Source organism: Sminthopsis crassicaudata, chromosome 1 (genome assembly GCF_048593235.1).
Source record: "Sminthopsis crassicaudata isolate SCR6 chromosome 1, ASM4859323v1, whole genome shotgun sequence".
NCBI lineage: Eukaryota > Metazoa > Chordata > Mammalia > Dasyuromorphia > Dasyuridae > Sminthopsis > Sminthopsis crassicaudata.
Window position 1 is genome coordinate 531,164,626 of NC_133617.1, and position 21,400 is coordinate 531,186,025.

The window sequence follows — 21,400 nt, forward strand, 5'->3', positions numbered from 1 at the left end:
AAAGGAGGTCACATCCCAGAAGAAAGGAGGCCCAAAGAAATGATTAGAAAGCTATACCATAAGAAAACTGAGCAATACAAAAAATTCTCACAAAAAGTTTAGTGTGTGGGGACTAATATGACTGATGGCTTTGATTCCCAACTTACTAGCCCGACAAACATCTTCAGTGTTATAAAGCAGTAAGACTGATTTGAACAAGGCAATTGGAGAATCATTTTCATTATGCAATTGTTAACTTTATATGCATTTAATAGCAAAATTTTTAAAAAGGTCAAAATTGAAGACTTCCTAATCATGAATATTTGTTCCTAAAATATCACATTTTAAATTGCTTTTAATCAATCATATTTTAAGAAACCTAAATCTAGTTAACTTTTCTTTAATTTTATGATTCCTAATGTTTCTATCAAATTAGTATATGGTGTTTTGAATATTTCATTTGCTCTTTGAAGGTGACAAATTCCATTTCATATGTGAATGGATCATCCTACACTGACTAGAGATTATAGGACTCTCAGTAGGTAATTTGTATATGGAAAGAGGAGCAGAAAGGATAGATTTCACTATCTTTCCCTCCTCCAGTTACTCATTTATATAGACTAGTTGGAGAATCTCAGAGTTAAAAAAATACTAAGGAACCCTGAATCTTAGAGGGATTTGGTGATCAGTGGACAAATAGTTATTGCCTAGTTTAGGTCTAGCTTAAAGATTTGAGAAATGTACTGGATAATCACCATAAATTAAGGTGTGGTCTTTCAACTAGTGATGCAGCCATGTATAGATAGAATTCTTGAGAAGAAAAGATATCTGGGGCAGCTAGGTGGAGCAGTGGATAGAGCAATAGCCTTGAATTCAGGAGGACCAGAGTTCAAATGTGGTCTCAGACACTTAACACTTCCTAGCTGTGTGACCCTGGGCAAGTCACTTAACCCCAGCCTCAGGGGAAAAAAAAGAGAGAGAAGAAAAGATATCTTACTTGCCCTCTCCCCTCTCATAAAGGGAGATAGTATCAGAGCCCAGGCCCTAAGGGAAGAGAAATAGAAAGCCTTCTACCATTATGTGGCTCCAGGTTTCTGGTTTGTTTTCTTTCCCCCCCCTCTAAAAGAGCACAAATTGCCCCAGCTGTAAGGGCTGTAGTTAGGTTTGGAGGGAGAAGAAACTACATCTGCTCATGAAACCTGAATAACTAGCCTTGAGAGTCTAGCAAAGATCTAAGTCCAGTGAGATTGAAGTCCAGCCTAGTAGCAGACTGGTAGTGACTATACATAGCACAGATGCTATACCAAGCATGGTCCTGCCTGAAAACTCTATGAAGATAGAAGGGAATTCCAGGTTCTGTAATATTAGGGGATGTAAGTTGGTTTCATTAAATATTTAGCCTACTTGTATAGACCACTGGCCTTTTTGCCCATCCTTCCTATGGATTCTCTGTGTATTTCTGGGAGAGTATGCCCCAGGTTTATAAAGAGTAATGTTTTGCTGCTATAGTCTTTACTATGTCATCTTATCAAATACCCTTCTAAGAGATAATTTTATCTATTGGCTCAATGATGATGGAAGAATATCATTGTGGGTTTGTGAGCTATAGTGCACTAAGAAAACTTTTAAAATGTAGCAACTGTTATTTGGGGATCTAACCCATAATTATAAGTGCCATTGGGCTTCTTCAGTTTGACCACCAGGAAGAAAAGACTGAGCAAATAGAATATAAAATTTATGCTGCATTTTTGAGCTGGAGCAGGAAAACCCTAGTACAGAAAATGGAGGCCACATTTTGGATACTCTCCCAGATACTGTCTTGCAGCTTGGATGAATTCAGTGGTTTCTGTCAGTCAGGGGGAATTAGTGCTGCATTGAATAGGGCCACAGTGTGTGCTCACAGCTGGAACTGTTACCCCCAGGTGGATTCCTTCACTGTTGTGCACCTGGACAGTAAATAGTCTGGAAAAAGCAGACAGAGAAGACGTCCTAAGGGGGAGGAGAGGAAACAAAACAAAAACAGCAGATGCCACAGGAGGGAAAAAAGAAAGATAATGTGGGAAGTAAGAAGTAGGTGATGGCAGGAGAACAAAATAAAAAATGGAAAAAAAAGACAAGTAAGGATGATAAAATGCATATTTCACCAGTGTTTCATTTTGTTTCAGACTTATAGCCCTATCTAAAACAAATAAAAACCATTATAAAAATGAGAGATAACACACAAAAGATTGAAAAGGCATAATTTAATATATTTTATCTAAGTTTTTATTATCACCAGATTAACCCTATTTTAAAATTTCATAGGAGATGGTATTGTTGACCAATTTATCTCTGCTAGGCTTCCCAAGAGAGGTGTAATTTATGCCTTAAGTCTAGATTTTTGCAAAATTAGAAGGTTGGATTATATGATCTTTAATATATCTTCCATATTTAAATTTGGTTCTAAAATGTTGCATGATTTTAGAATGCTAAAAAGGGAGTCAAAAGTCAGAGGGAAGTCCAGAACAATTGACTGTGCGTCTTAGATTAAATAAGTGATAACTTTTGGGTGAAGCAAAGAGTCTTGATTAGACTAAAGATTGAAGCAACTATCATTGCCCGGTCTATTGCCTCACCATGTCAAAAGTACTTTTTGAAAGTGAAATTTAAAAACCAGTAATTTTTACCAATGTAATCTAAATAAGCATTTCTTTCTTCAAGGTTAATGGACTTCTTGTAAGTATGTATCACAGATCTGAGTTAGAATTTGAAAAGGGAAATAAGTGCTCTGTTGGGTGATTGCCCTCTCATCAGAGAAAGGGGAATAACACTCTTTAAATCCCAAAATTGTAATTAAAAATTGCCATTCATGATTACTTTTGCTCAACTAAGGAGCTTGTTTGACAGAAAGATTAGCCCAGCAATTTTATCAGAGAAGAGAACTGAGATATTAAAAATAATAGAGACCTCTCCTTAAAGGCAAATAAAAAGAAAAAAATCAAAGACATTGTAGCTGACTCTGAATAATGAAAAAAAGACAAAAACAAGATGTCAGAAAAACTCAAGAAGATTAAGAAAGGAAAAGACAATTGGCATGTAAAAAGACAGGTAAGGTAGTGTTTTGTTGTTGAATTGTGTTCATCTCTTCTACATCATTTGGCATTTTTTGGCAAAGATATAGGAGTGATTTGACATTTCCTTCTCCAGCTCATTTCATACATGAGGAAACTGAGACAAAGAGAGTTAAGTTACTTGCTAGGATCACATAGCTAGGAAGTGTTTGAGATCTGAATTAGTCTTCCTACCTCCAAGTGGGATATTCTATTCGCTTGCTACCTAGCTAGGGAAAGAAAATTAGACTGGTTTAAATCCTGCCAGCTGAATCACTTCCTGGTTTTTCCATGTGTAAAATTATTATAATAATCCTTGCACTAACAACCACACAGGTTGCCATGAAGAAAAATGTTTTGTATGTATTAAAGTGCTCTAGAAATTTGAGGTTTTATTATTCTAAAAGCAGCAAAGTAGTAACTAGACGAAGGATATTTCATGTATGCTTTTGTGGTTGATATTTGCATTGATACTTTTAAGTTTCTCTGATTGAGGCTCTCATAAATGAATCCTTTCAAGTGTTGTTAATTTCAAGAATAAAATATGTAGTTCTTTCCAGCAACAGGATTATTGGGAATAATCTATCATTAATGTACATGGAACGTAGAAGAAGAATTGAATTAGTGATTAGAAGATTTGGATCTGCAAAAGATATGAACAGAAAGTTTTTAGACAAAGAAATTAAAGTCATTTCTAGTCATATTAAAGAATATTCTAAATCCCTATTGATTAGAGAAATCCAAATTAAGACAACTCTGATATACCACTTTACACCTCTCAGATTGGCTAAAATAATAGGAAAAGATAATGATAAATGTTGGAGGGGATGTGAGAATACTAATGTTATTGGTGGAGTTGTGAACTGATCCAACCATTCTGGAAAGCAATTTGGAATTATGCCCAAAGGGCTTTCAAATTGTGCATACCCTTTAATCCAGCAATATCTCTACTGGGTCTGTATCCCAAAGAAATCATAAAAAAGGGAAAAAAAATCCCATACATGCAAATATGTTTGTATCAATCCTTTTTTGTAGTGGCAAGGGACTGGAAACTCATTGGATGCCTATCAGTTGGGGAATGGCTGAATAAGTATGTGAATATAATGGAATATTATTGTTTTATAAGAAATGATCGGCAGGATGATTTCAGAAAGGCCTGGAGAAACTTACATGAACTGATTCTAAGTGAAGTGAGTAGAACCAAGATAACATTGTATACAACAACCACAAAATTATGTGATGATCAGCTCTGATGAATTTGGCTCTTTTCAATAATGAGATGATGCAGGGCAATTCCAATAATCTTGTGATGGAGAGAGTCATTTGCATTCAGAGAGAAAGGGGACTGAATGTGGATCACAACATAGTATTTTTAACCTTTGTTGTTGTTTGCTTGCTTGTTTTTTCTTTCTCATTTTCCCCCTTTTGATCTGATTTCTCTTGTGCAGCATGATAAATGTAGAAATATATTTAGAAGAATCACACATATTTAACTTATATTAGATTACTTCCTGTCTAGGGGAGGGAGGAAGAAAAATTTGGAACACAAGATTTTGCAAGGATGAATGTTGGAAACTATCATCGCATTTATTTTGAAAAATAAAGAAGCTATCATCATATAAAAAAGATTTAGACCTGAATAATAATCAAGCTGATAAATGGCTAATGAGTATATATGCTATATTACTGTATGAACTGAATTATAAGAGTCTGGATATCCTGTTTGTAAATAAACCAGAAGGAAAAAAAATGGTTCACAGATATTCTTCAGAAAAAGGCAAAGAAAAAATTTGTTAGAATAGGTTTTGTCACATGCTAAAAAGATAACAAGAAAAATTATTTCATGGGACATTTGATCATCATATATTATAATGTTAATGATAAGTATCTGCAAAAAGACAATTATGCAAATCATGAAAATACTTACAGCTTTTAACAATATAATTCAACAACAACAACACAGAGAATAAAGGGATAGGAAAAAATTCTACAAAATACTTCATAAGACCTTCTAAATTAAATCAACATATATCCTAATATTTGGGGACTTTAATGTAGAGATTTGCGAAAAGGTGAGGAAGGTGAAAATTATATAGGACATCATGATTAAATAAGAAGGAATGCAATAGGCCAAAGATTTGCAGATTGTACAGAAGCATCATCCTTTCTGATCATAATTTTTTTTGAGAAAAAAAAATTAATAGGTTCTGGACATGACAAACACAAAATTAAAAGCATGAAGAAAAAATAGACTAGGAAAAAGAATAGAAAAAAACTTGTAATTGATGTAGGAGTTATGCCTGAGTCAGCTCTCTGTATATAGTCATATCATCAACTTGTCAGAACTAAGATCAAAATTAGTAAAAAAAAAAAAAAAAAAAAAGAAAAAGAAAAAAAAGAAAAAAAAAGAAAAACTTGAAAAAAGGATATGGTGTATACCACTTAACCTTGAACTATTTAAACAAGTAACTGATAATCAAAAATGGGAAATGGAGAATAGAAATGACATCAATACTGAATCTAATGATTTTATCTATATCAGACAAGACCAATTAATTGCTATAAAAGAACTGAGAAAGTGCTTGAGCCATCAAATATCTAATTTGCCAAATGGAGGGAGATGGCTATTAAACATGATTAAATTATGATTAAAATTATGAACTTGTTTGTAAAATGTTACAAAGAATAATGATAGATTAATAATGATCAACAATATCATACAATAAAGAGAAAAAGTAGAGGAGAAAATTGTTTTAAAGAACTTTTGGCAAGAAAGCTACTAAGCAAAGCCTTTCCAAGGACATTTAGGTATGAGAATGGAAAGTAAAAAAAAAAGGAGGAATAGAGAAAAGAGTTGTAAAAATTATTACAAAACACTACACATCACATCTTTGTTAATGTAAAAAAAATTGACTGAAAGAGATCTAATAACTCATTTCTATACAAATTTTTCATGGAAATCACTTATAAATGATTTGAAAGCATATTTGACAAGGACATCATTAGAGAATAAACAGATTTTCACAAGTAGTACTCAATAATAGACCACATCTTTACTATTTCAAAATTAACTATGAAATGTGGAGAATTCCATTGCATTTATTGTCTGTTGATTACAAAGTAAAACCATATTTGAATAGGTATAATTTTACAAAAAGTTTTACAAAAATGAATGGTGAAATGAAATGAAATATATATTTAAAAAAATACTATTGGAAGAAAAATAATTTGGTTTTATCATCTACATAATAAAGACCAAGTAGATACAAGTAACTATGTATATGCACATACATTCATATGCATATTTGTATATGTATACATGTGTTTATGAATATACATATACTTTTGTGTATATATATATGTGCATATATTTGTGTGCACTTATGTGTATGGGGAGAAGATAGCATCTAGGTGGCACATTAGAGAAAATGCTCAGGATGCATTCTATCTAGAGTTCTAAAGAACTCAGTTCCCTTATCTGTAAAATGAGCTGGAGAAGAAAATAGAAAACTACTTGCATCTTTGCTAATTAAACCACAAATGGGGTCATGAAGACTTAGACTCATGAAAACTTAGACATGACCAAAATGGCTCATTTGGAGCCAATGATAGCTGGACAGCCAGACTGTATCTCTGATATCTTCATGACATCAAGAAAAAGCTAAGGAGGCCTATGGACATTTGGTGGCTCCCCTAGGGTGAATTTATGGCACTCTGTGGATAAGGGCTGCATGAAATGTATGTGGTTGGATGAATAAGTTACTTTTTTTTTTTTTAAATAATCTCCATATATGGAAGTAATTTCTAAATTGATGAGATCAGGAACCTGAGTATTTGAGACCAATTTGTTTTGCTTTTTGAGGTTGTGGAGCCAATAGCTAAAACTCCTTAGTTGGTTCTAAATAATTCAATGTCTTTACCAGTATTAGAAAGAAAAATTCCCAATGAAGACATGGTAACCTATTAGGATCCTAAGGATAATTACATATGGGACCTAAAACTGGTCACTGCAGAATTATGTTAGAGGGTCTACTTAATAAGACCATAGATTTTAGAGCTAGAAGGGACCTTAGAGATCATTTAGTTCTACCTTTTCATTCTATGAAAGAGAGACTTGAGGCTTACTTCTTGCCAATATTGGGAAGCCTGCTTGAGGCTTTTTCTATGAATCTTCCTGATTCCTCTCAGCTTTGTACTTCTATGCAGTTATTATATTCTGTTTTGTATGATAGCTATTTGTGTAGCTGTTTTATCTTCCTGTTTAGATAATAAACTTCTTGAGGGCAAGAAAAAGAAAGATGTTTTTTTCATGTTTATACTTCTTCCCCCTTACCTTTATAAATATTTATTAAAATGGATTTTAGGGTGAGCTATATTTTATAGGTCAGATCATGGTGATACCTTTAGAGAGATGAGTACTCAGTTTAGAAAAAATATTTACAATGCTGTCAGTCCATAGGAGACAGTGCATCACCAGTCATATCTAGGAAAATCTCTTTGTCAACCAACCTAAAAGTATTCTTTTACCTCCGTCAAATAAAATTAGCCTCAAATAGAACATTAAAGACAATATATATATTCAACTATGTGAGAGGACAGCCTTCAAAACTCCCAAGCCTTCATATTCAATTAGTATGAACTCAAAATATTTAAGGACATTAAGGACTAAATGTCCATTCTTTATAGTAAAATTTTGTATAATTAAATATATAATCAAATATTCATTCACAGAAAGAAGGAAAGTATTCTCCACCTCTAACAGTGATTGGTATTTCTGTTTCCTATCTAGCTCCACAACAACTATTCTTCGTCTTGGGGTATAGAGACAAAACTTCAATACTTTAATGTAGCTTCAATGCCTGTTTCTTTTAGTGGATTCTTTCTGTTATGCTTCAAATTGGAATGTTATCAGAATCAATTTGGGGCCTACCACCTATGTAACTACAACTTCAAAGCAAAAAGCTCTTTCATCTAAAATAGATAATTTTCCTTAAATGGAAACCATTTATCCTAGCAAGCACCTTCTCAGCCCCTTTATGGCAAAAGTGAAAGTGTACTTGTGATTTTTGTAAAGAACTAGAAATTCAATTTTCCCATCTTTAAGTTTGAAATTGAGAAATAATAATTTAATATCCCCAAAGGAAAGAAGCTATTTAGTTCTGGTCTTTACTTTATGACTGACATTAACAACACTGTCTTCTCCTTCTTGACATTAATACTTTTGCCATATCCACAAACATGCTTGTGGTGGCTTTTAAATTTTATTTTCAGTAGTTGAAGACTTTGGTTCTTGATAGTCAGATTGGTGCAATGGAATGAGCTCATTTTGAACACAACGCTGGTTGTGACCCTTGACTTTAAGGCTCTGACCTCCAGGAAACTATTTCACATTTTGCCTTAATGTGCTTACTGTTAAGTCCTCTCTCTCTCTCTCTCTCTCTCTCTCTCTCTCTCTCTCTCTCTCTCTCTCTCTCCTCTTCTCTCTCTCTCTCTCTCTCTCTCTCTCTTCTCTCTCTTCTCTCTCTCTCTCTCTCTCTCTCTCTCTCTCTCTCTCTCTCTCTCTCTCTCTCTCTCTCTCTCTCTCTCTCTCTCTCTCTCTCTCTCTCTCTCTCTCTCTCTCTCTCTCTCTCTCTCTCTTCTCTCTCTCATCTCTCCTCTCTCTCTCTCTCTCTCTCTCTCTCTCTCTCTCCTCTCTCTCTCTCTCTCTCTCTCTCTCTCTCTCTCTCTCTCTCTCTTCTCTGTTTGTCTGTCTCTCTCCTTGTCTCTGTCTCTCTCTTTTTCACATCAACTATATTATATATTAATTTCTGATATCTAACATGATGATGGTAGTGTATCTTGAAGTATTATTGAAGTATACTTTGTGGGAAGAAGAATGTACAAAGACCAAAAAGAAAAAAAGGCTATAATTTGTTGCTGGATGAAGTGGGATAAATGATTTTTAGTCTTCTCCAACTAGCTGATTTGCATAGTGGAGAGGAGTATGATGGGGCTAAGGAAGATGCTGAAAGAGGTTTTTTTCACATCAATTTTACTCAGATCCTTTTCCAGTTAAAGAACTAGAGCTCTGAAAATATATGCTTCCCTCAGTCAGGCTGGGAAGTAAAAGATAGTAGAATGATAACAACTACATGAGAGTTAAATTGAATGAATCAGAGAAAACAATAGAAGACAAAAGAAATCAAGGAGTAGATGTGAATCTAGCCTGATCATTTTTCACATGGCATCTTGACTGAGGGAAAGTGATTCATTACCACTGGCTGAAAAAGGTTTAATAAGAACAGGAACATCAATACCTCCTCTGTCCTCCTTAATCTTCTACCAAGAAAGTGGATAGAATAGGAAGTGGAATTGTATACCTAAAGAGCATTGGAGACAGGCTATCCAACAGAAAATAGCAAAGAGAAATGCCTGCTGGGGATCAGGCATAGAAGAAATTAATTTGAGAATCCCTACAGAAGACATGAGTAGCTCTAGAGTATGAGAAGCATGAGTGGTCTGTCTCTGAATACATATGTCCCCTATGTATGTTACCCTTTCATATAGATAGCCTGGTCACATGTGTTTTCCATCTGTGTATTTACCAAACATAATTCCTATTCATGTTGATTCTGCTAGGGATAGCTGTATTTGTGAGAGAGTAAATTCTAAGTTAATGTGGATAATCTTTAGTTGTTATTTTATGCTCTTTATTTCTTCTTCCTTCTACATATGTTGTCTCACTTATTAAAATGTGAGGTTCTTAAGAGCTGAGGCCTTTTCTTTCTGTAACCTCAAAGCTTTGCATATAGTTAGTGTTTAATAAATGTTTCATTCATTGATGGTTCCATTTCATTAAATGCCTTGTTTTAAACTATGTATCCCTCTGTTTGATGAGTAAGAGTAAATATATAGGTGGGAGTTTCTTAACTTAAAAGGATTATGACACAAAAAGTATCTAGAATCCAAGTTAGGTATTGGTGATTCCTCTAGTCCACATGCATATATATATATATATATATATATATATGCACTTTAATCCAGACTACAAATAACAATGTGTCTACTCAACAGGGTGAAAAACAATTTTTTTTCCTTAGCAAGCAATAAGTTATTTTCTAGTGTTTTGTGTTTTCCATTTTCCATGTCTGGCATTGCTTTTCCTTTTTTTATTCCTATTCTTTGACTCTTTCCAACTTTTTTCAAAACTCACTTCCTCTCATAAGTCATCTATGATTGACTTCATCCTATTTTTTATTTAATAATTTTTATTTACCAGATATATGCATGGGTAATTTTACAACATTGACAATTGCCAAACCTTTTGTTCTAATTTTTCCCCTTCTCTCCTCCCCCCTCCCCCGATGGCAGTTGACCAATACATGTTACATATGTTAAAGAATAAGTTAAATACAACATATATACATGTCCAAACAGTTGTTTTGCTGTACAAAAAGAATCAGACTTGGAAATAGTGTACCTGTGAAGGAAATAAAAAATGCAGGCGGACAAAAACAGAGTGACTGGGTATGTAGTGGTTCATAGTCTGGGTGTAGCTGGTTCAGTTCATTGCTGCTCAATTGAAACTTATTTGGTTCATCTCATTGTTGAAAATGGCCTCATCCATGAGAATTGATCATCATATAGTACATCCTATTTTTTATTCATATATATATTACATCCTCTAATCTTTTTGATGGTCCATTTTCATGATGTGAATGTATACATGTAGTGTGTATATTTCTCTGTAAATTTCTCTTCAATTGCTTCAACTGAATATTTTATCTTTACATTCCCTCAGCAATGGAGGTCAAACTAGCAGCTTTTAAGCTGGAAAAACCATGAAGATGGTTTTTTGGACAATTTGTTTAGTTGTCTAAGGACTAGCCTAACTAAATTTAGATAAGCTCACCACCAGAAGTTTGGGTGGGAGGCCATAGATATGTTCAGTTATGTTGATCAGACCCCATTTGGGATTCTTTGTGATCCCATTTGGGATTTTCTTGGCAAAGATACTGGAATGTTTGCCATTTCCTTCTCCAACTCATTTTTAAAGATAAAGAAACTGAGGCAAACAGTGTTAGGTGACTTGCTCAGTGTCACACAGGTAGTAAACATTTGAGTTCAGATGTGAACTCAGAGAGATGACTCTTCCTGACTCCAAGCCTAGCACTCTATTGACCATATTATCTAGCTATCCCATTTTTAATCAGAGCAGTTCAGAAAACTCTATTAAAGTATAGAAGGGCTGTGATCTGTATCGATGAAGAATTTCTCTATATTGTTTTAAGCAAGCACTGAAATAAATTTTTTTTATAAGGATCCAGCAGTTGTGTCATATAAAGTTATCTTTTTTTTTTCCTCCAAGTAGATTGCTAATCTATTGATAATAAAGTCTTATGTATTATTGCTCTATATTCTAGCCACAATTGCTAGTACAATGCTTTACACCAATACAAATTAAATATTAACTGACAATTTAATACCTAGAAGGAAATAGGCAAGTCAGAAAAAAGTGTATTTTTAAACAGTTGTTCTTATTTGTAAAGGCTCAATTAAGTTGTTTGGGAGTTCAGTTCACCAGAGCTATATCCTTGCACTCACAGTTGAGCTGAGCTGGCCATGTGATAGAAAGGAATATATCAAGATGTCAAAACATCTGCTGTATATTTAAATGAGGAAAGGCAATTGTCCTTGAGAAAGGTAGGAGAAATGTTCATAGGAAGCTCCAAGGATCAATTTGAACTAATGTGACACAAATGTGTTAGCTGAAAAGTGACAATAATGGAGATAAGCTGTGATGATGTAAAGTTAGGTAATTTCTGGGAAAATTTTTCTATATTTCCCAAATCCAGATATGGTCAACATTATTTTTCTGTTATCTCATTAAGTTACTGAAGGCTTATTATGAAAAAGGAGGTGAAGATGAAATATAGAGATATAATATTCAGAACTGCTGAGAGTGTTGAAGACACTCACTTAGATAATATATTCCCTGGGCAACTATGATATCAAATATAGTATTTTTGTGATTATCTGGTATGCCATTAATTATAAATATGTCACTTTTTAATTAACATCAAAATTATTATGGTAAAACAAATATGAAAAAAACAGAGTTTGAATGTTATAAATTTAGGGGATATTTTCAGATATGCCCAGAAAAATCTACTTCTCTTTTTGTGATGCATTGATAATGAATGCATGAATGGATGAAAAAAGATTTATTAAGCATTCACTATGTATTAATCACTGAGTAAACAAGAAGAAAAATGATTCAACTATTTTATTAAAGAGTTTACATTATAATTTAGGGAAATAATACATGTAGACATCTGGACAACTGGAAAGAATTTGGGATAGCAAGGGCAGTGGGATATTAAGACACATCAACAGGTCAGATGGCAATTCCTAAGGGTCTGGAGGATAGAATCAAAAGTTCCATTTCCACTTCATGTAGAAGGATTCTAGCTAGTGACTCCCTGCTTATCTAAGCCATGTGATAATATCTATGAATTTTATGTTATTTTGGCACTTTCCAGGCTAGCCTTTTGCTACAAATTCATAATTGCTCCCCTAATAAGATCTCTCTCTCTCTCTCTCTCTCTCTCTCTCTCTCTCTCTCTCTCTCTCTCTCTCTCTCTCTCTCTCTCTCTCTCTCTCTCTCTCTCTTTTGACATAGGTATAATTTGTGGCTAGTTCACTTTCCCCAGTGCACATACATTTGAACTCTGCCCTTGAGTTTGGTCTTTAAAAAGGGATGGTGAAAAAAAAAAAGATCATAAAGGAGAGAAGCTGTCCATATATATGGGCCAAATCAAGGAAGGTGGAGATCAAGGAAGGAAATCAATCAGCTAATAAGTGTTAAATGACTGAGACCATATTTAAACTCAAGTTTTCCTGACTTAGGGCTAGTAGACTTTCTGCTGCATCATTTAGCTTCCCCCTGACTAAATAATTCTAAATCAGATTGTAACCTCTGTTCTGACATATTTCTCTCCCCTTCAGGCTTGTTATAAAAGACATTCTCTATATAGGAAGTTTCTGCTTATAAGTGGGCAGGCTTTACACAGTACTGTTAGTACTATTGATCACTCTTTCTCCTACTCTCTTTTCTGGGATTTTGTGACCCCTACTATTTCCTATGTCTTTTCCTACCAGTTTGACTACTCTTTCCTGACAGGTCTCTCCCCTCTGCTGACTCATCATTCATTTTATATTCCCTAACTGTGGGCCTATGCCAAGTTTTAGTTCTGGGATCACTTTTTTTCTGTCTCATTAGCCCCCATTAGTTTACTTATTCAGGTGATTCTTGGATCTCCAAATCCAGCCTCAATCTTTCTTTTGAGCTCCAAATGAATTACCAGATGTTTACCTATTGGATTCTACAAGCTGAATGTCCTAGAGAAATCTCAAACTTAACATGTCAAAACAGACCCATTATTTTTCCCCTCAAACCTTTCTTCCACCAAGCTTGCCTATTTCTGTTGAGGCCACCACTATTATACTAGACTCTTAGGTATATAACCTTGGTGCTAATTTTGATCATCACTCCCCTTTATTTATATTGAGGTGTTGTTTTGAGGATAACATTTGTAAATCACTTACCACAGTGTCTGACAGCATAGACACTACATAAATGTTTATTCTCTTTCCTTACCCCCAATTGATCAGATCTAAACAATTGTTATTTCTATAGCCTTTGACCTTGAAAGCAGTGCCACTGAGAAATTTGAGTGGTCAGATGGATAGACTGACGAAGAGAAAAAAAGCATTTTTTGGAAAGTCCGTATTGGCCAACAAACATGTTGGTCAATATCTCTCCCTACTTGCCAAGGAATCTGGAGGAAAGAACAGAGGGTGGATCATGAGTGAGATCAAGGGACCAGGAGTTTGATGAGACACCTGAAACTCAATCTCCAAACTCCATCTTTTCTCCTCAGTCCTAGGAGTGGAGAAGCTACTTTCTATTCACTTATCTGGATTTTTATTTCCTGATCCCTTCTGACATTGTGGAAATAGAAGAATAAGTGTATATGTGTGTGCAGTCCCCCAAATCATTTGTATCCTCTTAGCTGTAGTTAAAGGAAGATTTACTACCTTAAATTTTCTTCTACTTTCTAAGTTATTTGAAACTATTATAAAAATAGATTTTTTTTCCTGAAATCCCTTCATGTTTTCTATGAACATCTCTAAGGGCCAGGTAGCAATCAAGTTAAAGGATGCCGAATAAATGTGAATGGTTTAAAAAAAAGGGGAAACTAGGTGGGAATTTTGTGGGGCTAAATTTTTCACTGGACTTTGCTCATGCCCAGAATGTATTTCTTCCTCACCTTTGCTTCGAAGAATCCTTCACTTTTTTCAAACTGCCAATTTAACTATAAAATCAATCATTATTCTAGACCATACAGGGGAAAAGGAATATTCTTTAGTGATGCAGCACTATGGGGTTTGGAGTGAAGCTGAAAATTGGTATCAAAACCACAGTCCAAACTAAAATGAGGTTTCTAAAATTTCATTAAATAATAAAATGTGTTAAATTCTTGTGCTAAAAAGAATGAGGGAATTACTTGTTTGTGGATATTATATTTTATTATAGTATAAAAACATTCTTCCTAGGGCATTAACATTTTTTCCAACACAAAAAAGCATTACAGTGAGTCCATCAGTTATCTCTCAATCATTTATAAGGATTAAGTTAGACTGATTTGTCTCTTTTTCCAAAGTAGGCTCAAAATTCCACAACTTTGAAGAACTTTGCAGTATGCCCAGATTGAAACTTTTCTTAAAGTAGACACAATTCAGAATTCTACAATTTTGAAGAGTTTTGTGGATTGTTTGGATAAATCTTTGATGGACCTCAACTGATGGAAATCATCATCATCATCATCATCATCATCATCATCATCATCATCATTATCATCTCTATCTTCCAATAGTGAAAGTACGGTAGCAAGGATCAATTGAATCAAACACCACCCTGCTTAGAAGTAATAAGTTGTTGCTGTCATACTACTTCTGTTGAATTAATTAATTAATCAAGAGCCTTAAACAAGAGATCCTAGAAAGCCATTAGATGAAATCAAGTGATTTTCCATAGGAAGTATGTGGGTATTTTGAAACTTGGTCATATTCTGTGAATTTTGTATAAAATATCAATTTGGCTCAGAATCTAAGAGGTTTCAGTGGTGAGAATGGAGAAGACGTTCTGGCTCAGGCCCTAAGAAAAATACTTAGAACAGGGAAGAAAAGTAGAGCCTCAGTGCCCTCCCTTGACCAGGAGAATAACTTGTAAACTTTGAAGGGCAAGAAGCTTTGGACTGTTCACGGGTATACTAGCAGTGAGTGTGGTAGTTTTTGTGCCAAGAGCTGAGGACAAAGTCTATTTAAAAATGAACAAAAAAGCAAAAAGAGCTCTGACCATAGAGAGATACTATGGAGACAGGGAAGATAAGAATACAAACCTAGTAGAAGACAGCAAATGCAAAATGCTGGCAGATGAAGCCCAAAAAGGAGATATGAAATTGTTAAAGAACCTCTCTTAGAAGAATTCAAAAAGAATTGAAAGAAGAGAAATAGAAAAAAAATGGGAAAAGGAAATGAGAATATTTCAGGAGAGTTATGAAAGTTTTTTGGGAAAAACTATTATCTTGAAAAAGAAAGCACAAAAATTGACTGATGAAAACAACTCCTTAAAAAATAAATTTGATGAAATGGGAAAATATATTGAAGGAAATATTAGAATTGGATAAACAAAAGTGAATGACTCAATGGGAAATCAAGAATCAAAGAAATTTTAAAAATGAAAAATAGAAGAAAATGTAAGATACTTTATTGGAAAAAACTGACTTGGAGCCAGGTCTAACTGACCCAGGAGAGAGAATCTAAGAATTATTGGATTATCTGAAAGCCATGATGAAAAAAAGAGCCTAGACAACATCTTTCAAGGAAATCATCAAGGAAAACTGCCCTATGAGATTTCCAGACTCTCCCCTGTGAGGTAAAATAGTCATTGAAAGAATCCACTGATCACTTCCTGAAAGAGACCCCAAAATGAAAACTCCAAGAAATATTGCAGCTAAATTCCAGAATTATCAGATCAAGGAGAAAATACTGCAAGCAGCCAGAAACAATTCAAATGTGGAGGCGCTATAATCTTCATTACCCAACATTTAGCAACTTCCACTTTAAAGGATTGGAGGGCCTGGAATGTTATTATGAAAGGCAAAGGACCATGAATTACAATTAAGAATCACCTACACAGAAAAATTAAGCATTATCTTTCAGGAAAAAAGATGGATATCCAGTGAAATAAAAGATTTTCAACCGTTTCTGATGAAAAGACCAGGACATAATAGAAAATCTGATCTCTAAATACAAGATTCAAGAGAAGCATAAAAGAAAATGGAAGGAAAACTATACTTTTTAAAGGTTAAACTTAAGCTCATTTTCCTCTGGACTGTATTCATACTGGTGAGAGAGTATGATACTTTATACTTACTATACCACCTTATTAAATATCTTTTTCTAAATAACTATGTCTGATTAATTGATATCAATTAATTAATCATGGAATGGGGAGGCAGAAGGAAGAGATGAACACAAGTACATAGGTTAGCTTTAAATTAACTCACAAGACATTCACATGTGATAAAGAATCAGCATTTCAGAGTTGGATGTAATATCAAAGACTATCTTAACTCACCCACATCTGAACAAAAATACCTTTTTTAATATCCCTGACAAGGCATCATGCAGACTTTCTTTGAAGACCTCCATTATTGAAGAACCCATTACTTTCTGAGAAAATCCATCCTTCTTTTGGGAAAATATAATTGTTAGGGACTTTCCACTGGTATCTCTCCTGGCCCCATATTCCTTTAATTTGTCTCTTGGAAACTTATACCCTTTATTCTCACTTATGCCTTCAAAGACCCCTAAGAAAAGTCCTTTTTCTGAAGAAATAAAACACACAAATCTTTTCTGAATGTCAGCTCTTCAAATATGTGAAGACAGTCATTATGCCCCATCTGAGTCATCTTCTCTTTAGATTAAATTTTCCCCTTATTTCTTTAAAAATTAAAAAAAAATTAATATCTATGTTCTTCAAATTTTTATTTCTATAATATGCTGTTAGATGAAATCAGATCCTATGGCTGAGGTTGAGAGTTGGATCAATATATCAATATATTGTTGGAAACAATATGTTTCTGAAAGAAGTAAAAGTCATAGCAATTTATGTGTAGCACAATTAAAGTGCTGGGCGACTCTGTGTGCATGTATGTATGTGTATGTGAAAAAGAGAGAGACAGAGACAAGGAGAGAGAGAGAGAGAGAGAGAGAGAGAGAGAGAGAGAGAGAGAGAGAGAGAGAGAGAGAGAGAGAGAGAGAGAGAGAGAGAGAGAAACTTTTATGAAGATTTAGAGAAGTAACTAGCATGGTAAGCCCTATTAAAAGGAGATTCTTCCTCTCCATTATCCCCGATTGGGGAGTGTGAACTCAAGTGATTAGATTTGGAACCAAAAAATAGATTCCTATTTTTGAGAGGTGTGGGCTTAAGTATTTATTTTGGGGAGAATGGAAAATGATTGCAGTTTAAAGAAAAATAACAGAACAATCTGTTTCCTTGCCAACTGTGCTATAGAGCAATTTAAAAATATTAAAGTGCTTTACATATTTCCTAATCACTCAAGTCCTGAAATGATTATGGCTCCCAGCATTCTCCGTGATTCAGACCACTGGAGCCCTTCACATCTTTCAGGAAGAGGTTTAACCTTGAAAGCAGCAGCATGGCTTCAGAAGGTACATCTCACTGCAGCAGGGATAAACAGTTTAATTACAGCAAGGCTCAAACAAGCACCAGGTGTTTCAGAAAAAGCATTAATGGGCCAACTCTGAGTCATGGACATTTCAGATTTAGGTCCTGCTTGCCTCAAACAATCCACAGAGAAATTTAGATCTTTTAAAGCACATTGGCAGAGGTCTGCAGAATGGCATTACAGATGCTATTTAAACTGGGCATACATTAACACCTTGCCTTGTTATCTCAAAAATGGATTTTGGAAATTTTAGAAATAATAGGAAGAAGACAAAAGTAGCAAAAGCCTGGGCTTTTTTGAGGGTAGGTGGGGAGAGATGAGAGAGTTCAGGGCAATGCACTAACTGTTAAAATAGTTCTTCACAATGTTGTTTGAAATAGAACTCAAGCGATGCATCAAGTTGTTCTTCATTTTTTCCCCATAGTACTGTTATCAACTGAGAAACTGATAAATGTTATGTGGTATAATAAAAAGAGAATCAAAGTACTTGGATTCAAATCCTGTCTTTGACAGGTATTATTTGTGGAATCTGGGGCAAGTAATTTTTTTTTCCTTGGCCAAATTTGCCTTAAATGTAAAAAATGAAGGTAGATATTGGACTCAGATTTCTTCCAGCTTGAGATCTATGAACGTATGACTTATAACAAAGTGACTCCCTGAGAGGTGCAAGGACAGCAGATAGACGACTAGATATGGAGTCAGAAAACATGAATTCAAATCTGGAGTAGCTCTACCACTAGGTGGTATAGTGAATAAAGTGCTAGACATTGAGTTAAAAAACCCTAAGTTCAAATCTAGCTGCAGATATTAATTAGCTGTATGATCAGAGCCAGTCACTTAACCTCTGTCCAATTCAATTTCCACATCTGTAAAGTGAGGATAGTAATGGTGCCTACTTCTCAAAGTAATTATGTGGAGCAAATGAGATAATATTTATAAAGCACTTTGTACATTTTAAAGTGCAATATAAATGTAGGCCACCACTGCAAATTAACAAACAGCTAATTATTAAGTGGCTGATAATTTAATTAATAGTATTGGGCAAGTTACTTAACCTCTTAATTGCTCCAGATTGTTTCCACACCTGCAAATTAAAATAGCTGACTAAGGTAATCTCTAAAATTACCTTTTAGCCCTAACTTTATGATCCTAATTGGCTAAATCATCTTAGAGTGTTTTCTCAACCTTTCTTTTAGAAACAGTTATTACCAAGACAATAATAACATTTTATGATGAATACTATTCCCTGTTTAATAATTTATCACATCTATTTCAAAGACAGAATGGCTGGCTTGTTTTTTTCCTGAGTTCTATGTTCACTTTTTTTTTAGTGTGATGGATGTATGTTCAGATACATTACCTGATGACATGAATGAATTATGATCTGTACTGATGGAGGGAATTGTGACATTGATGAAATCACAGGGACACTGGCACACACAAATTTGTAAGTGCTACAATGGATGTTCCTGACATATTAAAAGGACAAGAGAAAAGCCTCTGACATGTTGTTGGAAGTTGTACCTTCTACAGATAATTTAAAGAAAGATTAACATAGGAAGAGAAGCCTTGTAGATTCCAATGAGAATCAAGGGAATACATATTTCAAGTTTGTTTTCTTATAAAGCAAAAACTAAAAAAACCCCAAATAACCTCAATATATTAAAAAAAACCTTACTATAGTAGGATTGTGCTGTCTAATGTGTATGAGAGTTATCTCACATTGCTGAAAATCGCGGATACATCCAAATGACAAGGCACAGAGTTTATTCTTATTTATTTCTTATTAGCTTTCTTTGGAAACCTTAGACAGAAGAATAGGGAATGTTCAGCCTTGCTATCTTCTTTTCATGAAGGTAGATTTTAAGACAAGAGGCAAGAGAGTGAGTTACCACATTATCCATAACTATTACTATTACTAATAATACAAAAGGACAACAGAAATCATTCAAAAGCCAAAGGAATGGCTCTCAAGCAAGGAACAGGGAGCTAAAGAGTCACTTGGGAAAGACCAGACTACAATAACATGATATGATACAGTGACATAAGCATGAATAAGAATTTTGCGAAAAGATGAATTTTATTGTTTGTTTAATGCTATGGAAACAAAAAAATCTTGTTATTTACCTTCAGCAAGTGGGTCAAGAGTATGAATCATGAGCTGGAAGATGCTGTTCCTCATCAGACTATTATGCAGAGAAGCAGAGCTACCACCTCGCTGGAGCCGTGGTTTAGTCTAAATGGAGAGACAAGGAAAGAATCTAGTCAATAAAGGGAAGGCAGCTGTATTACCATATATTTTATCTCTATGAGAAAATCATCAATAACATTATAGATTTTGAGGTAAAAGGGATCTTGAAAGTCATTAGTCTAGTAAAATATAGAAGGGGAAACTAAAGGCCAGAGAAAGAAAAGGGAAGGAAGAGAAGGGAATAAGCATTTATATAGTGCCTACTATATGCCAGGCACTATGCAAAGCCTTTTGAAAAAATATTATCTCATTTGATCCTCACAAAACCATGTGAGGTAGGGACTGCTAATATCCCCATTTTACATTGAGGAAACTGAGATAAACAGAGGTAACGTTTGACTTGCCCAGGATCTCATAGCTAGCGTTTAGATTTAATTCTGGGCCTAGAATCAGTGCTCTATTTAGTAGCTGCCTCTGCAAACAGACTTGCCCATGGCCATCCATTCAATAAATGACTGAGGTAGGATTTAAATCAAATCTTTCTAACACCAGTTCCAGTAATCTAAACTGCTAAGTCCACTAACCACACTTCCTCTAAATTAGTCATTGCTTCTAATTCACTCCTCTGATTTGTGTCTGGTATATAGTTATAACTAAATAAATGTTTATTGATTGATTGGTTTATTGGACTGGTTGGGCACTTATCTCTACCACATATATTCTTGTTCCAAATATTCTCAAAGTGTTTTTCAATACCAAAGTGGAAGAAGGATTTCCTCTTCTATTGGAAATATCAGCCTATGGATATCAAGCTATAGTGAATTTCTGCTGAATCTTAAACTTTCTTCAGAATTCAGTTCAAGAGCCACTTAGTACATGAAAACTTTCCTGATTTGCTAACCTACTGGCTCCTCCCTTCCAAAATTACCTTGTATTTTTTTTTTTGTGGGGGTACATTTACTCATGTTTTTGTTTTCTGCTTTGATTGAATGGAAGTTTCTTAAGGGCAGAGGCTGTTTCATTCTTTGTACTTGTATACCCAGGGATCTAAAAACATGGCTGGCATATAGTGGACAGTTAATACATATTTGTTATTTGAACCCAAAGGGAGCTATTTTTACATAAAGAGCATTAAATAGGGGCTAGGGAGCAGTGTATACCATGGAAAGAACACTAGCTTTGAAACCTTAGGCTTTAGGTTTTAAAAATTACCTCAAATACTTATTACCTATGCTATGGTCAACACCTCCCACACTGAGCTTCAGTTTCCCCATCTATAAAATGAAAAGGTTGCACCTGATGGCCTCTTTGGTCTCTGACATCTTTAAGTATATCATAGCTTA

General features: G+C 34.5%; 1 protein-coding gene across 1 annotated transcript in view; it reads right to left on the bottom strand.

Annotated features, from left to right (window-relative positions):
* Positions 1 to 21,400, bottom strand: part of SLC24A2 (solute carrier family 24 member 2) — a 287,109-nt gene that overhangs the window by 123,515 nt on the left and 142,194 nt on the right. The window contains 1 exon segment of the mRNA XM_074299528.1: positions 19,994 to 20,102. Within this exon segment, the coding sequence (XP_074155629.1) occupies positions 19,994 to 20,102 (109 nt within the window).